General features: G+C 41.9%; 1 protein-coding gene across 2 annotated transcripts in view; it reads right to left on the minus strand.

Annotated features, from left to right (window-relative positions):
- Zmat4 (zinc finger, matrin type 4) overlaps positions 1–22,284 on the minus strand; it is a 391,831-nt gene that overhangs the window by 155,879 nt on the left and 213,668 nt on the right. For both annotated transcript variants that reach the window (XM_039094822.2, NM_001134747.1), the window contains one exon: positions 5,880–6,036. In XM_039094822.2, coding sequence (XP_038950750.1) covers positions 5,880–6,036 — 157 coding nt within the window. The remainder of the gene's footprint in view (positions 1–5,879; positions 6,037–22,284) is intronic.

A 22,284-nucleotide genomic window follows, 5' to 3' on the forward strand; every position in this document is an offset into this window, starting at 1 on the left:
TAATTTACCGTTCCTCAGATCAGGAATGTGAAACAGACTTCACTGACTAAAAGCTGCATTGTCAGAAGTATACTCTTCAGGCAGTTCCAGGAAAGAACTCTTGCCTTCCCCCAGCACCACCAGCACCCAAAGATAGCTGGACCCTCCCCAAGCCCTGGATCACTCTGCCGGACCCCCTTGCCTTTCCCTTTCCCCTTGGAATACATTTCGGATTCTACTGGCCCCACCTGGATACTCCAAAACAAACTCCTCGCTTCAAAGTTGATGAACTAGCCGCCGTAATTCCACTTGAAACTGACTCCCTGCCACCTAAGCTGTCTATGCAGGTCCTGAGCAATATCTTGAGATAATATTATTTTACCCTCCATCATGCTCCTGGGGAGCCAACAATGTCAGACCTGATACCATCTATCTTGCCACTTGGGCATCGTATTACACAGCTATAGGATCAGTGTAGCAGCCTTGAAGACTGTCTCTACAGGAAGCCAGGAGGAAGCCATCATACAGCCTAGAGCCTGAAGGAGGTCTCCAGCCTGCTTAGTATTTACCCTGTCGTGCGGGCAGGGGTGGGGAATGGCTCTTCTGAGGCCTCTGGGCTTGGGTATCAAGTTTCCATCTGTTTAGTCGCTGCTCTTACTCTCTGATAACAGAAATCCTATATTCCTGAGACACAGACCCTCTTTGGAGTCCTAATCCTGGTATCTGATTTCTTATTTTATCCTGAGTTTCTATCTTTAAAACTACTCCCCATTGCTTCCACTTGGTAGGCTAGGACTTTAGCCCCTGTTTGTTGACTGTATCTCTTGCCTCCTGAAAGGCTTACTTACCTCCCAGACCATGATTGCACTTTTGCCTTCCTGGCTCTCCCCAACCTTTAGTCCCCAGTCCCTCTTTTCATTACTGCCAGAAGTGCCTCCCCCTTCCCAGCAGCTCCAAAGTGCTAGACTCTGCCTCAGCCCACAAAGACACAGCTCAGAAAGTCTTGTCCTAAGAGACTCGAAGCAGTAGCTTCTGTGTTCTAAGCAAGGCAGCAGAAGAACAAATCCGAGACTCTCAATGTGGAAGGGAACCAACCTCTTCCCTCGAAAGAACGGGGAGATATATGCAAATATATGCACAGCAGTAGAACAAAACAACAGACAAGAAGGCTGAAGCCTGGGAGGAACGTGTTCCGACCAGAAAGTATAAAACGGACTCTGGTTGCACAGTGCCCGAGCTCTCCATCCCTTGGATCCCAAGTCAGTGTTCTCTCCAGCCATCCTGTCGGTGGGTCTACATGCCTGTGGCAGCGGGTGGGAAATAACTGATTTAGAGGGCTCTGAAAAGTCATCTAAGTTAAGCACCAACTGCTTATGGAGCTCCAACTGGAAAGGCCCCAAGACTCAGCACCAGGCTGCATCAACAGCTCCCACATGCACATTCTGCCTGTGAACATCTCTGGGTATCAACAGACTCTTCCCTGTCTTGAGCTCCCACCTAACTCATTTTCTGCCCACTCCCTGGTTATATCTGTTGCTCTCGGGCACATGAACAAACACACATATGCACACAAAACACATGCTCCACAATTATAGCACTTTCCTATGAAAGCTTTTAAAAGACTTTCCCAAGAGGGATAGATTTTTACCTACTAAACAAACTCGACTCCTCTAGTCATCCTCCAAGAGGAGAATATTCATAGCATCGTTTTCTTATAGTTTGGACCCTCACTTCCGCCAGAAGCCCATGCTCCTGGTGCTCATGAGAACTGGTAGAAACTAGTGAGAAAGTTTCAGGTTATTAGGCATGGATATTTCAAGGATCTTTGACTCTCTATGCCCTGAGAAGGGCGCTTCTGGTGAGTTCTTACCTCCCTAGTAGAGGCCTAAAAGCAATGTGAATCTCAAGTCATGAATAAAACTCCAAATCTGGGATCCCAAACACAGGAGCCCTAATCCCAGTCCCTGCAAACATTGCAAACCGCAGACACTGCTCTCCAGTTGCAAGATATCGAATTCACCCTGGATTTAGGATTCAATAACAGCCACTCACAATCATCTCGGTCCTTTGGGACGCTGCTCTAAGACAAATCTCAGGATGCTGGTTACACTGTGAACATATCCTCTCTCCTCCACTGTCCCAGCCTCCCAGGGCTCTGCCACAACCCATCAATCAAATCAGTGAACCTCTCAATCTTGCCTGGTAGTGCCTCTGGAGCAGAAAGAAGCAAGCAGCAAGAATAAGGTTGGAGAAAAGGGGCCCTGGGCCCTGAAGGGTAGATTGTGATTTGGGAATTACCTGTTCATTCAATCTTGCATTTCCCCCGAGATTCTCTTTTTTATGAGATGAGGGGGAGCCGTGGAAAGGTTCAAATATCACTATATTTCTTTTTTTTTACTTTTGAAATAACCATCATTGTTTTTTATTAAAAAATTGCCTGTATGCATTTTGAGGAGTCAGTAGTAAATTAAACTATCTTTGTCCTATTGCTATAGCGATAGCTAACGGACACAGCCGCCTTCTGCTTTCTGGCCTCTCTTCGCTCAGTCCAGTTTCTCTGGTCTCCCTGCAAATGACATGAAATGGCAGCCTAAGTCATCCTTCCATTTGGACAGGATCCGCACCCCAACTTCTTTGGTCCTATGACCACGTGATGGTCCAACGTCATGTACTTTTGCCTCCACAGCTATAACCAGATCAGAGATTCTAAGACAAAAACCAAGAAGACGTAGAACTGGTTTGTGTCCAGAGGGTAGGCTCTGCAACTTAGAGACCCTAGTAAAGATGCTCTCATCTGAAGAAGGCAATTCCAAGGGCGTTGTGTCCTGCGGAGCGCTCAACTGATGTCTGGTCTGAGTACAGATGCAAGTCAAGGAGACAGTGATTCACTGGTCCTGACTGTTCTTCATTGAATAAAATAGTACAGAGAAGCAATGAGCTCTACTCCAATTATGCCCCCCACCGACCCCAGAAATCACCAGAGTCTGAGAGGCCGTGGTTCACAACATGGCAGGCTGCACAGCAGGGGTACCTGAGCAAGGTATTGCTTCTCTCTGGCATCAAGTTTCTGACATCTTTACTAGGGCCTCTAAGTTGCAGAGCCTACCCTCTGGAACACAAACCAGTTCTATGTCTTCTTGGTTTTTGTCTTAGAATCTCTGGTCTGGTTATAGCTGTGAAGACAAAAGTACACGACGTTGGACCATCACGTGGTCATAGGACCAAAGAAGTTGGGTGCGGATCCTGTCCAAATGGAAGGATGACTTAGGCTGCCATTTCATGTCAAGTGATGCTGGGTTTTACATGTCTGGTTTTCCTTTTGGCTTTGTTTTCGTTACAGATAGGATTTCAAGCCAGCTAAGCCGATTAGGTGATACCAACCCTGTCTGTGTACCCATGCACAGGGAAACCTCGGGACTGGGCTCTCTCTAAAGCGCTGTTAGGAAAGACTGTGGGCCGGCAAAGGAAGGCAGTGTTATGGCTGGCAAGGAACCCGCAGCAACTCCAGTGCCATGGCTTGGGTCTTCTCCAGCTTCAAAGTCCTTGCCCTTACAATAACTGGGTTTGTGTTTTAGACCCAATGTCTGAAGCCTGGGGCCAGGGTCCTGTTCTCTGACCTGTGCTGATTCTCTAACCTGATTCCTGCTCCTTAACTGATACTCACCTGGGATCCTCTTAAAAGGCATCTCTACCGATTCTCGCCAAATCTCAGGTCTCCCCAAAGTCCTGCTGCCAATGGCTGTGGGCACATTCCTTGACCACTCACGTTTTCTGCAGCCACACTAAGTTGCTGCCCTTTGTTCCATCCATGTTCCCACCTTTAGCTTGGGTCACACCTTCCACTGCCTACGTCTGCATATTTTTGTGCTCAGTGGCTGGCAGAATCCCAAGCCTGAGGATCAGTTGAGCGTCTCTGAACTCATTTTGGTCTGTGGTTCGCACCTTCCAAGATCCTGTCTGCTCAAAGAAGGTAGGGAAGAGGGTAATGCTAAGCAAGAGAAATGGACAAGAAAGAGTCTAGGTTATGACAATTAGCTTTCTCTGCTCCCCAGTGGAAGAGGCTTCAAGCTGATCTTGTAAGATGTCCTTTCCCATCCTGGTCTTGCCTAACAGGTTCCTTGATCTCTGTAACCTCAAGAGCTAAGTTAGTGCCATGAACAGCATGAACCCAGTCACTGAGTAAGGGAACATTTCATATGACCTGAATTTTGTCTTTGGGATACGTGTATGTGTATGTCGTGTGTGTGTGTGTGTGTGTGTGTGTGTGTTCTTCCAATGTTTTATTATATTTGTTTATGGGAGGGGGCATGCTTGCCACAGTGCTTACATAGAGGACACAGTTTAAATTCTTCCCTTTCACCATAGAGGTCCAGGAGTCAAACTCAGTTTTGCTCCTGAGTTTAGCCTCTGTGCCATTTTGCCAGCTCCTCCTGTCTTTGCAATGTATTGAGAGTTAATAAGTTATCCTTGAGTCCTATGCCCTAGTTCTGGGATTATTTGAATTCCTGAAGATGGATACAAAATCATAAAGAGCTATTTTGGGCATGTGATTGTTTTTGAGACATAAATAATCATTTTTGCCATTTGCTAACCAATGTGATGCAGCCTCTCTCCTCCCAGTACTACCTCCCCCATGTACTACCTCCAAAACGAAATGTAAGAGCACTCTTCTGCTTAGGCAAAGAGAACAGACGAGCTAGTTACTCATTCACAGAAAGAAAAGATAGAAACTTTCCAGCGACTCCTGCTTTGAGGTGTCTATTTTAAGAGATCTGACGATGCGTAGGTCACAAGGTTAGTGCCTCAGCCTTTCTGAGAACAAGCGTCTCAACAGAGCGTCCCTTGTTTCATGCCACATCAGGCAGAGGCTCTAAAATAAGCTGCACTTGTTTCCAGACGAAACCATTCTACACCTGAATGTCACATCCACCTCCAAGAGAACGATACGCTGTACTCAAACCCAGCTGAGAAAAGGAGCGAAAAGGCTCCTTACTATTTGTTAAGCAATTAGCTGAAGAAGTGCGCCACTGAAGTCAAAACCCAAGCGTTGTTTCAGACACTCTCTCGTTTCCAAAATACCATTTAAAAATAATTACGCCCACGATTTATGCACGATTCATTAGACAGCAAGATAAAATGCACTACTAAATTTTAATTGCACTGTAAGAGGAGACATAATGAAAAATATCCCCTAACTTCTTGGGATTATAACCCAGCACAGTAACGTCTTCATCACAATATAAATCTTGTCCGAACAGTTTCAGCATTGCTAAATTATATATATAAAAATAAATCTTGGTTTCATCATTTGGTAAACCTCCAAAGACATTGTTTAGTTAAGCATTTAGAAGATCAGGTAATCGGCAATCAATATTGAAGTTACTGATGAAAATAAATAGGTTTGAGTCACAGCTTCCCCAGCAACAATGGCGGGAATGTCATACACACTTGTCTCCGAACTAAAGTGACTGCGAAGACTATGGTTTACTTGTGCTTCTTCTCCACCAAACTAAGAACGTATGAGGTCACTGTGCCCTGGTGTGCCCAACGTGCAGACGTAAAGAATGGTAATTGCTTTCCATAGACACTGGCTCGACCCTAACTTCTATGCAATGTACTCTTCCATACCCATGTAGAATGCAGGCTGAACCCGGGAAGAGCGCCACAGATGTGTATCTCATATGACACACAATCAATGGGACAGGCATCCTGGAGGATGAAAGACACTGTACAAGCCAATGAAATCCTACCCCAATGGCCATGTGTGCCCAGGCTCCCCATCCCTTCCTGTGGGTTTTGGATGGCACCTGTCATGTGACCCAAAAAGCTTGCAGCTTCTGAAAAGAGGGTGTGTGGCTCTCCCTGCAGGCCTGGACCATTCCCCTCCCCCAAACACATACCTGTGGTTTTCAATGGAGGTTTCTCTCCTAGCAACAGTTTTAACCTTTTGGCGTGGATTTTGCCTTGGTAATGTGAGTCGGCCACCACGGCTGAGGTAAAGGACATGTTACAGAGTGTACAGCATTTATTCTTATCCACCATGTCAGCATCGCTTCCCTGCGTGGGGAAAAAGAGAAAAGAGAGTGTCACAAAGGAACTCAAGTCCTTCATGAGATTATCATTCCCACGAGATTTGTCTATGGCTGCACGGCTTATAGACATGCTAAGTTTCTTGGTTATCATTACCACCAGCTCAGTAATGCTTGTAGTGGCTACATGTGCAGGACCCTGAGGTCTATAAGAATCTTTGCAGATATGAGTTACCCGAAGAAAAATGGCACCCACAATTAGGAAAAAGCACATTGTCTGGCTGTGTGAGGAGAGTAGCTGGTAATTGCCCACATTATACTCATTAAAGTAAGGGAAATATCAAAGTTCATATGGCCTGAATTATTTAGCAGAAATTATCATTTGGCATTCAGCTCTGCCTTTGCCAATTTTAGCCTCACCAGGATACATAGCTGCACTGTTCAAGTTGTTTTTAGGAAAAAAAGTTTCTCTAAGGACTTGAACATTTTCATACTTCATTTGCATATCTATCACAGCGCTATGATGACCACACTGCCTGGATTTTCTGGCAAGATTTTGTGTAATTTTTTCCCCCGATTCTTTAGAAAAGGTGATCTGCTAAAGGCTGCACGGACTGCTTAGTCCGGCTTATTTTTATGCCTTTGTACAATTTAATGAAAATGAATCGTGAATCAGAGAAAAGCAACTCCTTTGTCAGAGCATGGGACATGGCCATTGTGTCTGCAGGTCATCAATTACTTCTACTCTCTCAGAAGATTAGTCCTCTGCCTCCCTTCCTGCCTCGTTGGAAATTGAGGGTACAGAGGGCTGTAAGAGAAGGACAAAATCTGTTCCTCAGTGGAACTGAAAGAACAAGGCATCTCTTTGTTAAAGAACGTCCTTAGCAGATCTCTACCCCCACAACAGTCCCTTCTTAGAGACCCAGAAAACCCAGGAATGAAATTTAAAATTGGATGGAGACAAGGAGGAGGATGGGGACAGGACTGAGGTGAACAGAGAATTATATAATTTTTTGCATAACTATGAAATGTCCATACTGCTAGAGAGTTGCCTTACACACATTATGTGGTAGTTCGAAAACTAACTCCTTCCTTTAGGTAGAATATATGAGATCTCTGATAATTAGATTTTGGTATGTGGGAAGACAGCTCGTGTGTGTGTGTGTGTGTGTGTGTGTGTGTGTGTGTGTGTGTGTGTGTGTGTGTGTGAGTGTCTCTTTCAAGAGGCTGACCTATACTTACAAGGTAGGAACAACAGACAAATTCTGAAGTGTTGGGAGTAGGGATGGTAGTCAGTATCGGTTAAGTCGACCAACACAAAATGGCCACATTCCCACAAGACTGTGCTCTGGCGAGCATTCTGCCCTTGCTGAAGGTAAGCTAAACTACTTTGGGTTTTGCTTTCAGATGAAAATAAAGGCACAGAAATGTTTACCAGCCATCATGAACTTTACTAGGAAATAAAATAGACAGGCAGTAGAGCAGGAGGGTTGCCTCTCGCTGATCTCTCCAACCAAGCCCAATGGGGGTACAGAGTCCCTTGAAGAGGAAAAGTCCGGACATACCCGGCAACATCAAATCTCAGAGCAACTGAAGAGAATACAATGTGTTCACTGAAGGGTGAGGGGCTGGGAGGTTTTGAGGAAATAGAAAATAAATTGGCAAGCTTTCCACAGTGCACTAGGCATAATTAGTCCAATATGCTTTTGTTTTCAAATGTTTAAAAGTTTGGAGATTATAATGTAGTTACAACATTTCTTTCTACCCTTCCCTAAATCCAGAGACTCCCATCTACCCTCCTTGCTCTCTTTCAAATGTATGACATTTTTATCACTGTTATTGCGTGCATATACATGAGAATGCATATACATTCTTAAATACAACCTACGCAGTTGGCATGTTACTCATATGTGTGCTTAGGGGTAACTATTGGGTTTTAGATAACCAATCGGTGTGCTCTTCCCTGGAGAAGGCTATTTCTCGCACTCTCCGTATCCCTTAGCTGCCTGTAGTTCTTTGTGTAGGGTTGAGGCTTCAGTATTTGTTTAGACCAAGTTGGGGGAGTCATGCCAGTGAGATTTTATGAGTGTTGCTTCTGACACTGCTGGGAAACACAGTCTCACAGCAAACCCCCTGATTCTCTGGCTCATGAACATTTCCTATCCTGTGCTCTCAATGTTCCCTAAGCCCTGAGTGCAATAGTGTTCTGTACATGTATTCTTGGGACTTGGCCCCACACCTGCATTTTGTTTGCCTGTGGCTTTCTGTAATGGTCTCCCATAATGTTGCAAATGGAAGTTTCCTTGATGTGGAGTTGAAACTACACTGATCTGTGGGTATAAGGACAAATATTTAGACTACTGTTAGGAATTATACTGGTTTAGTAAAGTAGCACTTATAGGTGGCTGTCCTTCGATATTCATGACCTCACTAGCACTCATAGTTGTATAGGTTACCAGGAACAGGCGTGAGTTTCCCTTCTATCGAGTAGGCCTTAAGCCCAATTAGAGAGCTGTTGGTTGGCGCCAAGGTGTGTGAGCCACTAGTGCACCCCTAGCATCATCACCTCCATGCTGGGTATTGATGTGGTTCATCAGCGTCATAGCTGGTTAGGATCGCTTGTTGCTTCCTCTTGTGGAAGCCTGAATGGTATCTTTGGGTACCATGAAAGCTAGACCTCAGGGGGAAACATTCAACTTAGTTCTAGCTCAGGCTCTCTGGGCCCTGTTTCTGAAATACATGGTATTGTCAACGATTGAAATTTACCTTCCACCTCTAAGGGACAACCAAAGCACCTGCAATAGGCTTTATGTTTCGGGAATCTCTGGGAGAGCCCTTGGCAGCAACACAAAAGAATGCTACCCATGCCTGGTATTGGGATTTATCTTAAGTGGTCTCTGGCTCTTGGTCATAGCAATGTCAATTGAGACAAAAAGTTCATTAAATAAACATATGTGCATATTATTAAAAATTATTAAATTTATTAGTCTTTGAAAGTAAGTAGTTCATAGTATGATTCCTTGTGGCTTAACCAGACACACTTATTTTTATCCATTACATTTCCTTTCTTCTGTATTTACCTCATTCACTCTCCAATAAGGTGTCACTCTTTTTCCATCACCCCATCAAATCACTTGAATCCTGCTAGTCCCTTTTACCCTGCTCCCCCTTTTCTCTATTTGCATCCATCTCCCTCCTTGAAGAACTCCCCGCCCACTTCCCAGTCCTCTGATCAGTAGGACCCTACTTGTTAACTGCTCCCCAATCCCTCTATCCTGGTAAAGATTCCATTTTACTTTGCTGGTTTCTGGCAATTACTCAGACTCGGTCTCCACTCCTAAAAATTTGAAGCTAGGAACTACGGATAAAAGAAAACAGTTGGCATTTGTGTTTCTGGTTCTGAGTTACCTGCCTCAAAACAATTTTTTCTAGTTCCATCCATTTACCTGCAAATTTCATTTTTCCTTACAGATGATTGTCACTCCACAGTGTATTTGTCCAGTTTTATTATCCATTTGTCAGTTGAAGGACATTTAGATGGTTTCCATGTTCTAGTTACCATGACTAAAAGCAAAGCTTCTCCCAGGCAGCATTTTGTGTGAATTGTTTGGGTGTAGTTTGCCTTTTTGACTTAAGTCAGATGAAAACTCAACTGTGTATTGATTTACATTTCCCTAACTGCCAAAGATGGTGAAGATTTATCTTTTGTGGTGTTTCTTAGGCAGTTTTCTTTTTCTGAGAACTCATGCTCCAGGTCCAGTGTTTGGATGGATCATTTGGTTTTTTGACTCTTTGTTTTTTGAGTTCTTTATTTTGGAATCAGTCTTTTGTCAGATGTATAATTGGCAAAGATTCTTTCCTACTCTCTGGGCTACCATCGTTCTTTCTTTCCGGGGCAGAAGATTCTTGAGTCTCCTAAGTCAGCTATTGATCTTAGTTCTTGAGCAAACGGGGTTGTATGCAGGAGGTCCTTTCCTACGCCTGCATCATAGAGGGCACCGCCTGTCCTTTCTTCTGACAGTTTTATTATTTCAGATTTCATGTTTAGGTCTTTGATTGTGCAAGGTGATAGATACAAGTCTAGTCTCATCCTTGAGTATGGGGCATCCTGTTTCCACAGGACTATTTCTGGAAGATGCTGTCTTTTCTTCGATATATGTTTTTGGCATCTTTGTCAAATTTTAAGTGGCTGAAATTAGATTTACTTATGTTTATGTCTTCGGTTTTGTCTGTTGCTGTGCATGCCTGTTTGTGTCAGTATAGCATTGCTTTTATCAATGTGTCTCTGTGGTATACTGTATGATCTGGGATTGTAATCCCTCTAGAGTTCCTTTTACTCAGAATGGTTTTTGTCTATCTGTTGCCTTTTGCAGTTTCCTATAAATTTTACTACACTATCTTATTTCTCTAAATAGTGAGAGGGAGATTTTGATTAGGGTTGTATTGAATCTTCAAATAGCTTTGGAGAAAATGGTCATTTCCTCAATTTTAATTCTACCAGTCCTACTCAATTTTAATAATTTGCAATATAAACATGGTGTCTTTCCATTTTCTAGTGTCTCTCTTATTGCTTTCTTCAGAAGTTTAAATTTCTAATTGCAGATGTCCTTTATTTCCTTGATTAGGAAATTATTTGTAGATATTTCCTTTTCTTTTAAGACCATTGGTAGTCCATCCATAACCCCTTTGTCTGTATGTTTGATGTTGGTTTGTAGGTCTGCATCCTGCCATACTGCTAATATTACTTATAATTTCTAGAAGATTTCTGGTAGAATTTTGGGATCTTTATGGTTAACGTCATATTGTTTTGCAATAGCGATGGTTTGCCTTCTACTTTCCCCATTTGTATCCCTTTGATTTTCTTCTCTTGCTTTATTGCTCCAGCCAATGATCTAAGCAAAGGACCGAGACAGAGTGGGCATAGTGGACAACCAGTCTGGTTTCTGACTTCAGAGAGAGTTCTTCAAGCTTTTTTTCCATTTAAGATGAGGTTGGCTGTGTTTTTCTCCTCTATAGTTTAGACTGAGGTACATTGGAATATGCTCCCCTCTGGCTCTACATTCTGCAAGACTTTTATCATAAAGACATGTTGGATTTTGTTTAAGGCTTATTCTGAATCTACTGCAATTATCATGCGATTCTTGTCTTTGGGTCTATTTATGTGGTTCATGAGGTTTACTGATGGCATCTTTTGAACTATTCCTTCATTTCATACTCATGGGGAATAATCTTTTTGGTGTGTGTCTGTATTCTGCTTGTAACTATTTTCATAAGCGTTATTTGAATCTACATTCATCAGGCATATTGACCTGTTATTTCCTTTTGTTGTCACCGTGTTTTTACCTGGTTTGGTATTGGGGTGCTTTTGGCTTCACAGAAACCATTTGGGAGTGCTCCTTCTATCTCCACTTTTGGGATAGTTTAAGAAGGGCTAGCTAGGGGTTGGGGATTTAGCTCAGTGGTAGAGCACTTACCTAGGAAGCGCAAGGCCCTGGGTTTGGTCCCCAGCTCCGAAAAAAAGAACCAAAAAAAAAAAAAAAAAAAAAAAAAGAAGGGCTAGCTGTAGATTTTCTTTGAAAGTATGGTAGAACTTTGCTGTGAATCCATTGGCCCTGAACATTTTAAATTTTTTAGCTGAAAGGTTTTGTTGCTGCTATTTCAGTTACATCATTTGTTATGCATCCTTTGAGGCCTTGACTTCTTGGGTCAGTTGGCTTAGTTCAATTGATAGTTTGGCTGAACCTAGAACTTTGCCCATTTCTTTTAAGTTTCTCAACTTAATGGAGTACAGATTTTTAAAATATTTCCTCATATTATTCTGAATTTCTTTGCTGACTGTTGTAATGTTTGCCTCTTCATTTCCAATTACCTTAATTTGGTCATCTTTTCTTTCCTAGAGTCAGTTGGACCAAGTGTCTGTCAACTTAAAAACAAAAAGCAAAAAAAAAAAAAAAAGGCAAAAAAAAAGACAAAAACAAAACAGTGTTTAGATGTGTTCATTTATTTTCCTGCTGTGTATTTCTGCTCTGATCTTTATCCTTTCTCGAAGTAAGCTTGGATTTGGTTTGTCCTTGTTTTCCCACCATTTAAATTGTACAACTAAGTCATTTACTTGTGCTATTTTTCTTTTTTAATGTATGTATTCAGAGCTATAACTTACCCTTGTATGACAGCTTTCCGTATGTCCCAGGGGGTCTTTTGTTTTGTGTCTTTATTTTCATTTAATTCCAAAAAGCTCTATATTTCTTTGCTGGTCTCATCTTTGACAAACTTATCATTACTAATGAGTTGTTTCATCTCAGTGAGTTTGTGTCTTTACTAGGGATGTGTTTGCTCTCAGTTATAAGTTTCATTGCATTCTTCTCAGGTAGCACACAAGGAGTGATTTCAATCTCTTCAAAATTGGAAGGTTTACTTTGTGTCCCAGGATATAGCCTATTTTAGAAAGTCTTTGATGCAATCCTGGCTAGAATATGTATTCTTTGGTTTGGGTGAAATATTCTGTAGCTAACAGTTAAGTCCTTTAATTCCGATGGTTAATTTTTGTTCAGATGACCTGTCTATTGAAGAAAGTGAGGCATTGAAACCATGTATTATTAATGAGTAGATGTTAATCTGCTTCTTCAATTCCAGTGGTAGATTGTTTTTTTTTTTTTAATAAAATTGGATGCCACAGATTGGTGCACATGTTTGGGATAACAAATATCCTCTTGATTACCTGTGCCCTTAATTAGAATTAAGTATTCCTCTTTATCATTTCTGACTAGTATTAGTTTGAAGTCTAGTCTGTCAAATGATTAGCATAATGGCGCCCGCCTGCTTCTTGATCACAGTTCACTGGAATACTTTTGCCCGTCCTTTTACTCTAAGGTGATGTTTATACTTAATGCCAAGTTTCTTATAGACAACAGATGGATTTTATTTCTTGATCTATTCAGTCAGGCTGTGTTTCTTTATTGGAGTCTTGAGGCCATTAATACTTAAAAATGTGTGTTAGCTGCTGTCATCATGTTGTTGATTTTCGGTGGTGTTTGTGTTCGGAGCGTTTGTACCTTGCTTTAATAATTATGGCTTTATATTTCTTTCCACGGATCTATTGCTATATTCACTCCTCTCCTCAGCCAGAAATCATATTTCCTGTATTTTTCTTAGGTTTGGTTTGTCAGATACAATTAGAATGTTGATGCTGGGAAAAGCTTTGCCTACTCCTTCAATCAGGGCAGATAGTTCTCCCTGGTACATTTTTCTATATTGGCTGTCACAGTCTTTTAGGACTTGGAATGCATTGCTTCTGTCTCTTAAGGCTTTCTGAGTTTCCCCTGAGAAATAGCTGTTATTCTGATGGCTTTTTCTTCATATGTGACTTGTGTAGCTTGTTCGTTTGTTGTTTGCTTGCTTGCTTTGGTTTGGTTAGGTTTTTTTTTTCTCTTGCTGCTTTCAATACACGTTTTCTGTATGCCTAATGCTTTAGCTATGATATGCCATGGGAATTTTCTTCCCAGTTCTTATCTATTTGACATTCCGTGTGCTTCTTATATCTGTATGAGTATATCTGGTCTTCATTTGGGAAGGTTTCCTTCTATGATCTTGTTGAAGATCTAGTCTATTCCATTGACTTGGGATTCTTCTCCCTTATTTATGCCTATACTTTAAAGATTTGGCTTTTCTCACCATGGTGTTCCCCATTTACTCTGTGTTCCTTTCCTATTCTTTTTTTTTTAATTTTTCACACTTCTTGCATATTTGGTATAGACCCTCTTCTTTATCTTCATGCCTAATAGGCTATCTTCTGTTTAATTCTAAGGCTTCCCTTTGATTTTCTACTTGAACTACTGCATTTTTAAGTTGTATCATATATATATATGTGTGTTGTATATTATATATATTAATATGTATATAATTTAAATATATTTAAAATTATATATATATATATATATATACCGCAAATTGGAGGTTCGAGTACTAGAAGATAATCCCAATATTTACATTAGTTTCATGACCATGATTTTAACCACCCTTCTATAGTTCTATTCCCAGGGCAAGGTCAGTTACTTTTCATGCAAAAGAAGCAAAGATGGTTAGAAATGGAGAACCAATCATTCTTGAACAAAATACACTGCAGCAGAGTTATGCCTTTGATGCATAAGACCGGGCAGGGTGACAACCAGGAGATGGAGATAAGCGAGAAGCTAAGTCAGCTTCGTGTCAGCAGCATGTGCTTTGGGGACACAGTCTAGATGGCTCAACTGTGTTCATGGATGGTGGTGGAAGCACAGCACCCAGAGTCACAGCACTAAGCCCAGGTCTGTCCAGTGCTAGGATTTAACTGGGTATTCCTAGCTATCTACATTCTAAATTGGTGCTTTCTTGAGTCGACAGGTCATTTTATCTTTCTAAAAGTTTCCCGCTGCAGACAGAGCAAGGTTCACATGTAGCCCAGGGTGAAAACTTCATAAATTTTGATGGACAGACCTCAGTGAGTATATGTGAATATCCTGCTTAGAGAATTTTTTAAAAGGCCCCCAAACTATCACACAAATGAAGGAAGAACCTATGATTAGCATAAGGCAAGGGCTCTATTCTGGAGACAGGGAGTTTAAGTGCAATATCAGCATTACTAAGAGGAAGAACAAGTAAGTTTGTGGTGTACATAGGAAAGCTTCCCACACAGAAGCATTTTGCAAAGCTACGTTTTCAATAGAATTCAGTCAGGAGAAAGAAAATACCAGGGTGCCTCTGGCTGTCATCTCCTCCTGAAAGGCCTTTCTCTTTCCCAAAGTTCTGTTCTTAGAACTCAATTGATACGATCATCTCCACTCAATTTAGCTTTAGGCAACACAAAAAGTCCCGGAGAGATGGTCACTACAAGAACAGCAAAATGAGGTGGTTTATGAAATTGTTTCTCAGCAAAACAATCATTAACTGCTGAAAACATGTCTTTGAAAAATTCTTTAGCATTAGTAGAAATTATTTTAAAAGCAAACAGCATTAAGGGTGTTTGAAAAAGTCGTGTGGAGACCTACTATTGCATAAGCTTCCTGGTATTTTTTTCATTTACGTATTCATATAACACAGTTTAGTGGGCATTATCTCACAGGGGTGAAAACACTCCTCCTGGAATCCATAAGCTGGCAAATAAAAAGGCTACTGCCAGGTATAAATAGAATACCTCCCCACTATATAGAATACCTCCCCCATCCTAGAATACCTCCCCATCCTAAAATATCTCCCCACTATATAGAAAACCTCCCAACTATATGGAAAACTTCCCCACTATATAGAATACCTCCCCATTATAAAGAACACATCCCCACTATATAGAATATCTACCCACTATATAGAATACCTCCCCACTATATAGAATACCTCCCCACTTACAGAATACTTTCCCACCCTAAAATATCTCCCCATTATATAGAAAACCTCCCAACTATATGGAAAACTTCCCTGCTATATAGAATACCTCCCCCCACTATGTAGAATACCTCCCCCCACTATGTAGAATATCTCCCCGCTATATAGAATATCTCCCCACTATATAGAATGTCTCCCTGCTATATAGAATATCTCCTCACTATATAGAATACCTCCCCAATCCTAGAATACCTCCCCATTTATACAATACTTTCCCACCCTAAAATATATCCCCACTATATGGAAAACTTCCCTGCTATATAGAATACCTCCCCACTATATAGAATACCTCCCCACTATATAGAATACCTCCCCACTATATAGAATATCTCCCCACTATATAGAATATCTCCCCAATCCTAGAATACCTCCCCACTATATAGAATACCTCCCCAATTATAGAATACCTCCCCACCCTAAAATATCTCCCCACCATATAGAAAACCTCTCAACTACATGGAAAACTTCCCCGCTATATAGAATACCTCCCCACTATAAAGAACACATCCCCACTATATAGAATATCTACCCACTATAAAGAATATATCCCCACTATATAGAGTATCTCCCCACTATATAGAATATCTCCCCACTATATAGAATATCTCCCCGCTATATAGAATATCTCCCCGCTATATAGAATATCTCTCCACTATATAGAATATCTCTCCACTATATAGAATATCTCCCCGCTATATAGAATATCTCCCCCACTATATAGAATATCTCTCCACTAGAGTTGTTGATCAGTGGTAGCCCCAAGACTTGAAAGCATTGACTTTGTTCTTGGTTTACCACCAGAACTTAAAAGTAAGACTCTATTGCTGAAGACAGCACACACATTGGTCACAGGACATAAGGGAATCACATCGGTAAGTATCAGGAAGCTTCCTCCTTTGGGACTAGCTGTCATAGCACCAGAAAAGTCTATGTAGCCTTGTGGGAGAAAAAGTCATCAATAGATAACCCAACTGTGAGCTTTGTGAACTACAGTGAATGTATATCATGACAAGATATGCTCATGCTGTAGTAGAGAGAGGGGTGTTAGAGAGATAGCTGGCTGCTACTCATTAGACCTGAAGTCCACTCCACGGGAGGACTTGCAATCCCTGGTGCTGCAGATTTGGCCAAGAAGCTGTTTTTGAGAAATTATGGCCCCAAGGGAGATCCTACTATTATTAATCTCTAAACTAGTGATCTTCAACAACTTCCGTATGCTGCAACATTTTAATATGGTTCCTTATGTTGTAGTGACTCCCAACCATAAAATTATTTTTGTTGCTACTTTGTAACTATTATGAAGCATAATCTGATATGTGACCCCATTGAAGGGTCATTTGATCTGCAAAGAGATCTGTAGCCAGCCTTTGCTACTTTGTGAGTTCTTCTTTTTCCCACCTTTTAGCCCCCTAGTTTTACCCTCTATAACTAGATAGGAGAGAAAGAAGGCTAGAGGAGGCAGAAAGAGAGAGAGAGAGAGAGAGAGAGAGAGAGAGAGAGAGAGAGAGAGAGATCCCTGAGTCTAACTTCTATCCTTTTGCTTTTTCTTTGAGCGTAGCTACTAACAAACTATAACCAACTCCTCTGAGAAACTAACGACGACCAACCATGGATATCAAAGCTCTGGCATTTATACACCCTCTGACAAGTTCCCAAAATCCCAGTGTCACACAATCACAGAAACTCTCTGCAGCTGGCAAAACCACGCTTCTGCTAGAGCACGAGGCAAATCAAGTCAGCAGCTATAGACAGCCAGAAGCACCCCCACATCCCTGTACTTGAGGTTAAAACAAAAATACACACTTATCATATTTCTGTGCTTTTAAAGAAGCCAAAATTCTGAAATTGACACTATAGGGGTCGTGGCCCACGGGTTGAGAAATGCTGCTCTAGGCATCTATAGAGCTAAAGCTTCCTCTAAGGCCACATCTCTATAGCCATAGCTCTATAGCCATAGCTTAGTGCATCAGAGAAGCGTGTGTGTACTCCGGACAAAACAGCATCGAAACTCATGCCTGGTCAAGGATAAATGCCTGCAGGGTGCTCAGCCATAAACTGGAGATCTACAAAGCACTCCTCCCCAAAGCTCAGGGACCAACATGGAAGCAGGTTTGACTATTTTACGTGCCAGAGGTGGGCATTCAGGGAAGGAGTGAAATCAAACAGCATCTTCTGGACATGATGTATTTGTGAGCTTATAGCAGCTGTGGCTATCTGGTCTTCATGTCAGCAAACCTTCTAGAGGCAGAGGGGAAGGAAGTTGCCAGGCCCACCCTTAACAAAAAAAAAAAAAAAAAAAAAAAAAAAACTCCCTGGCATTTGATGTCCTCAGCATCAACTGAAAGGAGAGACAGTTCTCTTTAAGGGTGTGGTCCTGGAAGCTTACCTATGCTTCTATGGCTGCCCCCACACTCTGCAGCAAATAGGCAATACTAATTAGAATAGCTAGGTTACTTTTTTTTAAGGGGGTGACTATAGGGAGAGTTAGGGAACTATGATCAAGCAACATTGTATGAAACTCTTAGAGAATTAATAAAATGTTATTTTCAAAAGCAAACACCGTATTCAAAAATGTTTATTGAAGAGACCATCTAAATCTGAAGAATAAGCCAGATACTTCAGCATAATCCTCTCCCCCTTACCAGCCTTCTGGTTATTATGATGCAGCTCTGGTCATCGCCTGTGGCAAAACAATGTAGACTCCTTGGATATTAGCAGCCTGTCAGGAGACGCAGGGAGAGAGGGTCAGTCTTTATCACACCCCACTTAATTCCAGGTTGTGGGATTGAAATGTCTGGCAACACGACTGAGTGGTCAAGTGTGCTCGTTCTCAACACACTCTCTCAGTGCAGGCAAGATATTGCATGCCAGGTAGAGCACACAATGGAAAGAGGGCCCTGGCTGACCCTATCCCAGCTCTCACAGAGGCCGGACAAATAGAAAAGCAGTGAAGCGAATGCTAGTTCAGCCGCAGCAAGCCTGTTGCTCTGGGAACAGCAGGCAGCTCTCTCTGTTCTCACCTTGATCAGGGCAGAAAGATAGGAGTGCACGAGAAATGATGATTCCTAAACTGTCCCCAGGGAACCTAGCTTTATCTGACATAGAGTATGGGAAGCCATAGGGTTCAAGGATGTTTGCTTACCTTTGATGCTTTTGTCCTTTTGTTTTTCAAGACAGGGTTTCTCTGTGTCCCCCTGGCTGTCCTGGAACTTACTCCCTAGACCAGGCCAACCTGGAACTCACCAAGGTCCACCTGCCTTTGCCTCCCAAGTGTATTGGGATTAAAGGCGTGTGCTACTATGGTCTGGCTTGAGGATGTTTAAAAAAAAAAAACCAAGTGGGAACTTTAGGATTGAGGGGGTAAGAGAAAGCTTGTATTCCTGGGCAGTGAGAAGCTAAACCACAGTGGGAATGGGCCTGCCACAGAGAACCAGAGAGAAAACTACGGGGCTTCCTGGAATGGAACTCTAGTCCTACGCAAAGACCTGTAAGCCAGGACACTGAGGAAAACAATGTGTCTGTTATGAGATGATAATGCGGCCTGGGTGTGTCTCTAGTTGTGACAGGGAGCTTAAAGGAGGCCAGAGCAAGAGATGGTTGAAGAATGTTGTCTAAACTGTCATGATTGTCTGTACCATGGACAGGATCGAGGTGGCTGCACACTCAGAAGCAGATGGTACTGGTCTGGCCAGGACATTGACAAGTGAATAGGAAGACAGCAGTGCAAACAGTGCCAGGAGGGGCTGAGTTCCCAGCACTGTTAGAGTGCATCCTCTAAAACAAAGGCATTCAGAACAAAACTGGAAGCTACTGGAAACCAGAGAAACGGAATGAAATCCAAACAAGGTAAACTGTGACCCCTATGCAGAGAAGAAGAAAGAAGACAGTTTGGACAGCAAACAAAGGCTTAAAAGTAGCAATTTTCAACCTTCCTGAGGCTGCGAGCCTTTAATATGGTTCTTCATGTTGCGGTGACCCCAACCATAAAATTATCTCCTGGCTACTTCATAACTGTAATTTTGCTCGTTATGGACAGTGATGCAAATATCAGATACGCAGGCTATCTGACCAGTAACCTCCTCCCTGACCCATAGGTTGAGAGCTGCCGCTTTAAAGCACCTTCAAAGACTTCAAGAAATTAAGCGCATTGCCACAGAAATAAAGGAAGGCGCCTCAATGAGAGAAGTGCAAAGCAACGGCTTGTCAAGCAGAAGCTCTGTTCGGAGGTATAAACTGGAACGACCCAAAAAGAATCTCTCCATTTAGGAAGCATGAGAAACAACATGGTGGGGTCACAGAAGGGACTCAGCGATAGATCTGAGTTGGAATCAGTGTCAGAGGGAAGACAGAGGCAGAAGAGCAAAAGAGAACAGCCACTGAGGACGTCCCAAACATAAAAAAACCACAGCGGAGCACAACCATAGCCTGGAAAAGCCTCAGGGAAAAAAAAAACAAAAACAAAAACAAAACAAAAACAAAAAAACAAAAACAAAAACAACAACAACAAAAAAACAAAAACAAAAACAAAAAACGCACCAAGCGGATCACAATAGAACTGCTGGGAAGTGAAAGCAAAGAGCGCTGTTTACAAAATGCAGAAAACAACCCTTCATGCACCAGGAAACCACAGCGAAGGTAACAAATGATAGAGCCCAGAAGCAGGGGTTTTCAGGACACTGGAAATTCAGAGAAGGAACATCTGCTAAGAGCACCTGCCTTACAGTAAGTACGAAAGGAAGAGCTTCAGGGTGAGGGCCAGTGACCAAAAACAGTGCTCCAAGTCCTCACAAGTAAGCAAGTGCACCAGTAAGGTTAATTAGGACATCACCCTAGACAGTTCAATGTACTCGTTCCTTCATTCTCTTAATTAATATATATGTCTGTGAATAATGTGTGTGTGTTATGTGTGTATGTGTGTATGTGTGTGTGTGTATATATATATATATATATTGTATATAAATAATTCCATAATGAGCCCATGACATACAGACATGTACTGGACAATAACAGCTCGAAGGACACAGGCAGTGTCAAAGCTGGATGGGACCAAATCATGACACCACATCTAATTTGAAAATCCATGAGAACAATGAGGAGAAACAGCGTGACCGAGAAGAGTAACAAAGCAAACTCAAAACTATATAATCACTGTCCATTCCTCTTCCTAGATTAACAGATATGAAATTATATATAACTAGTCATTATAACTGCATTGTTGAATGCATAACATATAAATGTGCTATGTCTGACAAATAGCCGTCAGGGAAGGAGAAGAACTCCTGAGCAGTGAGAGCATGTATGCATCTGCCTAAAAACCAGTTGTATAAAACTGGCTCTAAATGGACTGAGCTGCGTATGGTTGGCTCTGGACTAAATGGAGTTAAATCACTCAATTTAACAACAGAGAAACTAAAACGTGATTGTCTAGGGCATCATTAAAACAAACAGGTACAGAAAAAAATGAGAGTCCAGAGAGAGCATAGATAGGGCAGATGTGAACTGACTGCGTAAGCTTGTCTGTTACCTGTAGTTGTAATTGCCACAGTGTGCTTTCCCTTGACGTGATGGATCACTGACCAAAAGCAACATGGGACAAAAAGAGTTAGTTTTGCCTTATACTCTGGATAATACTCTATCACTAAAGGAACTGGGACAGGAACTTGAGGAAGAAACTGGAGGCAGGAACTACAGCAGAGGACACAGAGGAGCTCTGCTTACTGGTTTGCTCCCCATGACTCACTCAGTTTTTTTTTTCTTATATAACCCAGCATCACCTGTCTAGGGGTAGCACCACCCAAAGTGGGCTGAACTCTCCTATATCAATCGCCGCTCAAGAAAATCTTCCACAGACGTTCCCACAGGCCAATCTTATAGAGCTTCCCCCTCCCCAGATGAATCTAGCTTGTGTCAAGTTGACAAAACAAAAATAACTGAAATAGCCCAAATGCAAGGATTGTCGGATGAAAAGAAACATGTGTTAGAATAAAAATGAAAACAGCTAAAAACAAGGACAGGAAGATGTCAGAAAAATGGCATACGAAAACTCTGGTGAGTGCACAATATCGGGAAAAAAGATAAAATTTAAGACTGAAAGTATTACTCATCATCGACACATTTATTATAATTAAAATATGGAACTATTAGCAAATATGGTGCTGGATAGCAGTGGAAGGAGAAATAGACAATTCCTTGGACATCTGTTAAGTCTAATTGATTTGTCTTCTCTTTATGTTTTTCTTATTAATCTGCCTAATTCTTCAATCCCCCATCATCTACATAACTATTATTGTTGAAAATTGTACAAAAACAATAGGTAAAGGATCTATATTGAGGATGTAAGCAAATGACTGAAACCACAGTCTCGTTTATGTGCGTTCAATTTCCCAAAGTTTTAGTTGCCACCATCTTCTGTGATTTTAAAATAAGGAGTTTAGGAGGAATAAAACATCCTTTCAAGTCAAATGCCACTATAAGGAGTGTGTGATACTTCACGCCAGCCCCTGCATCATGCCTGGAGATGAGTCATCTGCCTCTCAAGCACGTATGTCAGATATATATATATATACATATAATCACTCATTCCTCATTGAAGTGTCTCCTTGGTCGCCAACTGTCACTGTACCACAGCGCTTGCTCGCGATCCACACTTCACAGCACAGCGCTTGCAAACTGCGAGAGCAATGGTGCTAGCATTTTAGCTACGCGGGGGCAGCCACATGGTACTTCCTCCCTGGGACCAGCCACATCACAGTAAGAGCTTTTCGAGATCACCTCGTAGAATGTACGTAGGCAGTCTCATGACGCTTCCTCCACGTAAAGTCGCCGTGCAATAAAACCATCTCAGAGGGTTCCTATTATTATA

This window comes from Rattus norvegicus, chromosome 16 (assembly GCF_036323735.1).
Source record: "Rattus norvegicus strain BN/NHsdMcwi chromosome 16, GRCr8, whole genome shotgun sequence".
NCBI lineage: Eukaryota > Metazoa > Chordata > Mammalia > Rodentia > Muridae > Rattus > Rattus norvegicus.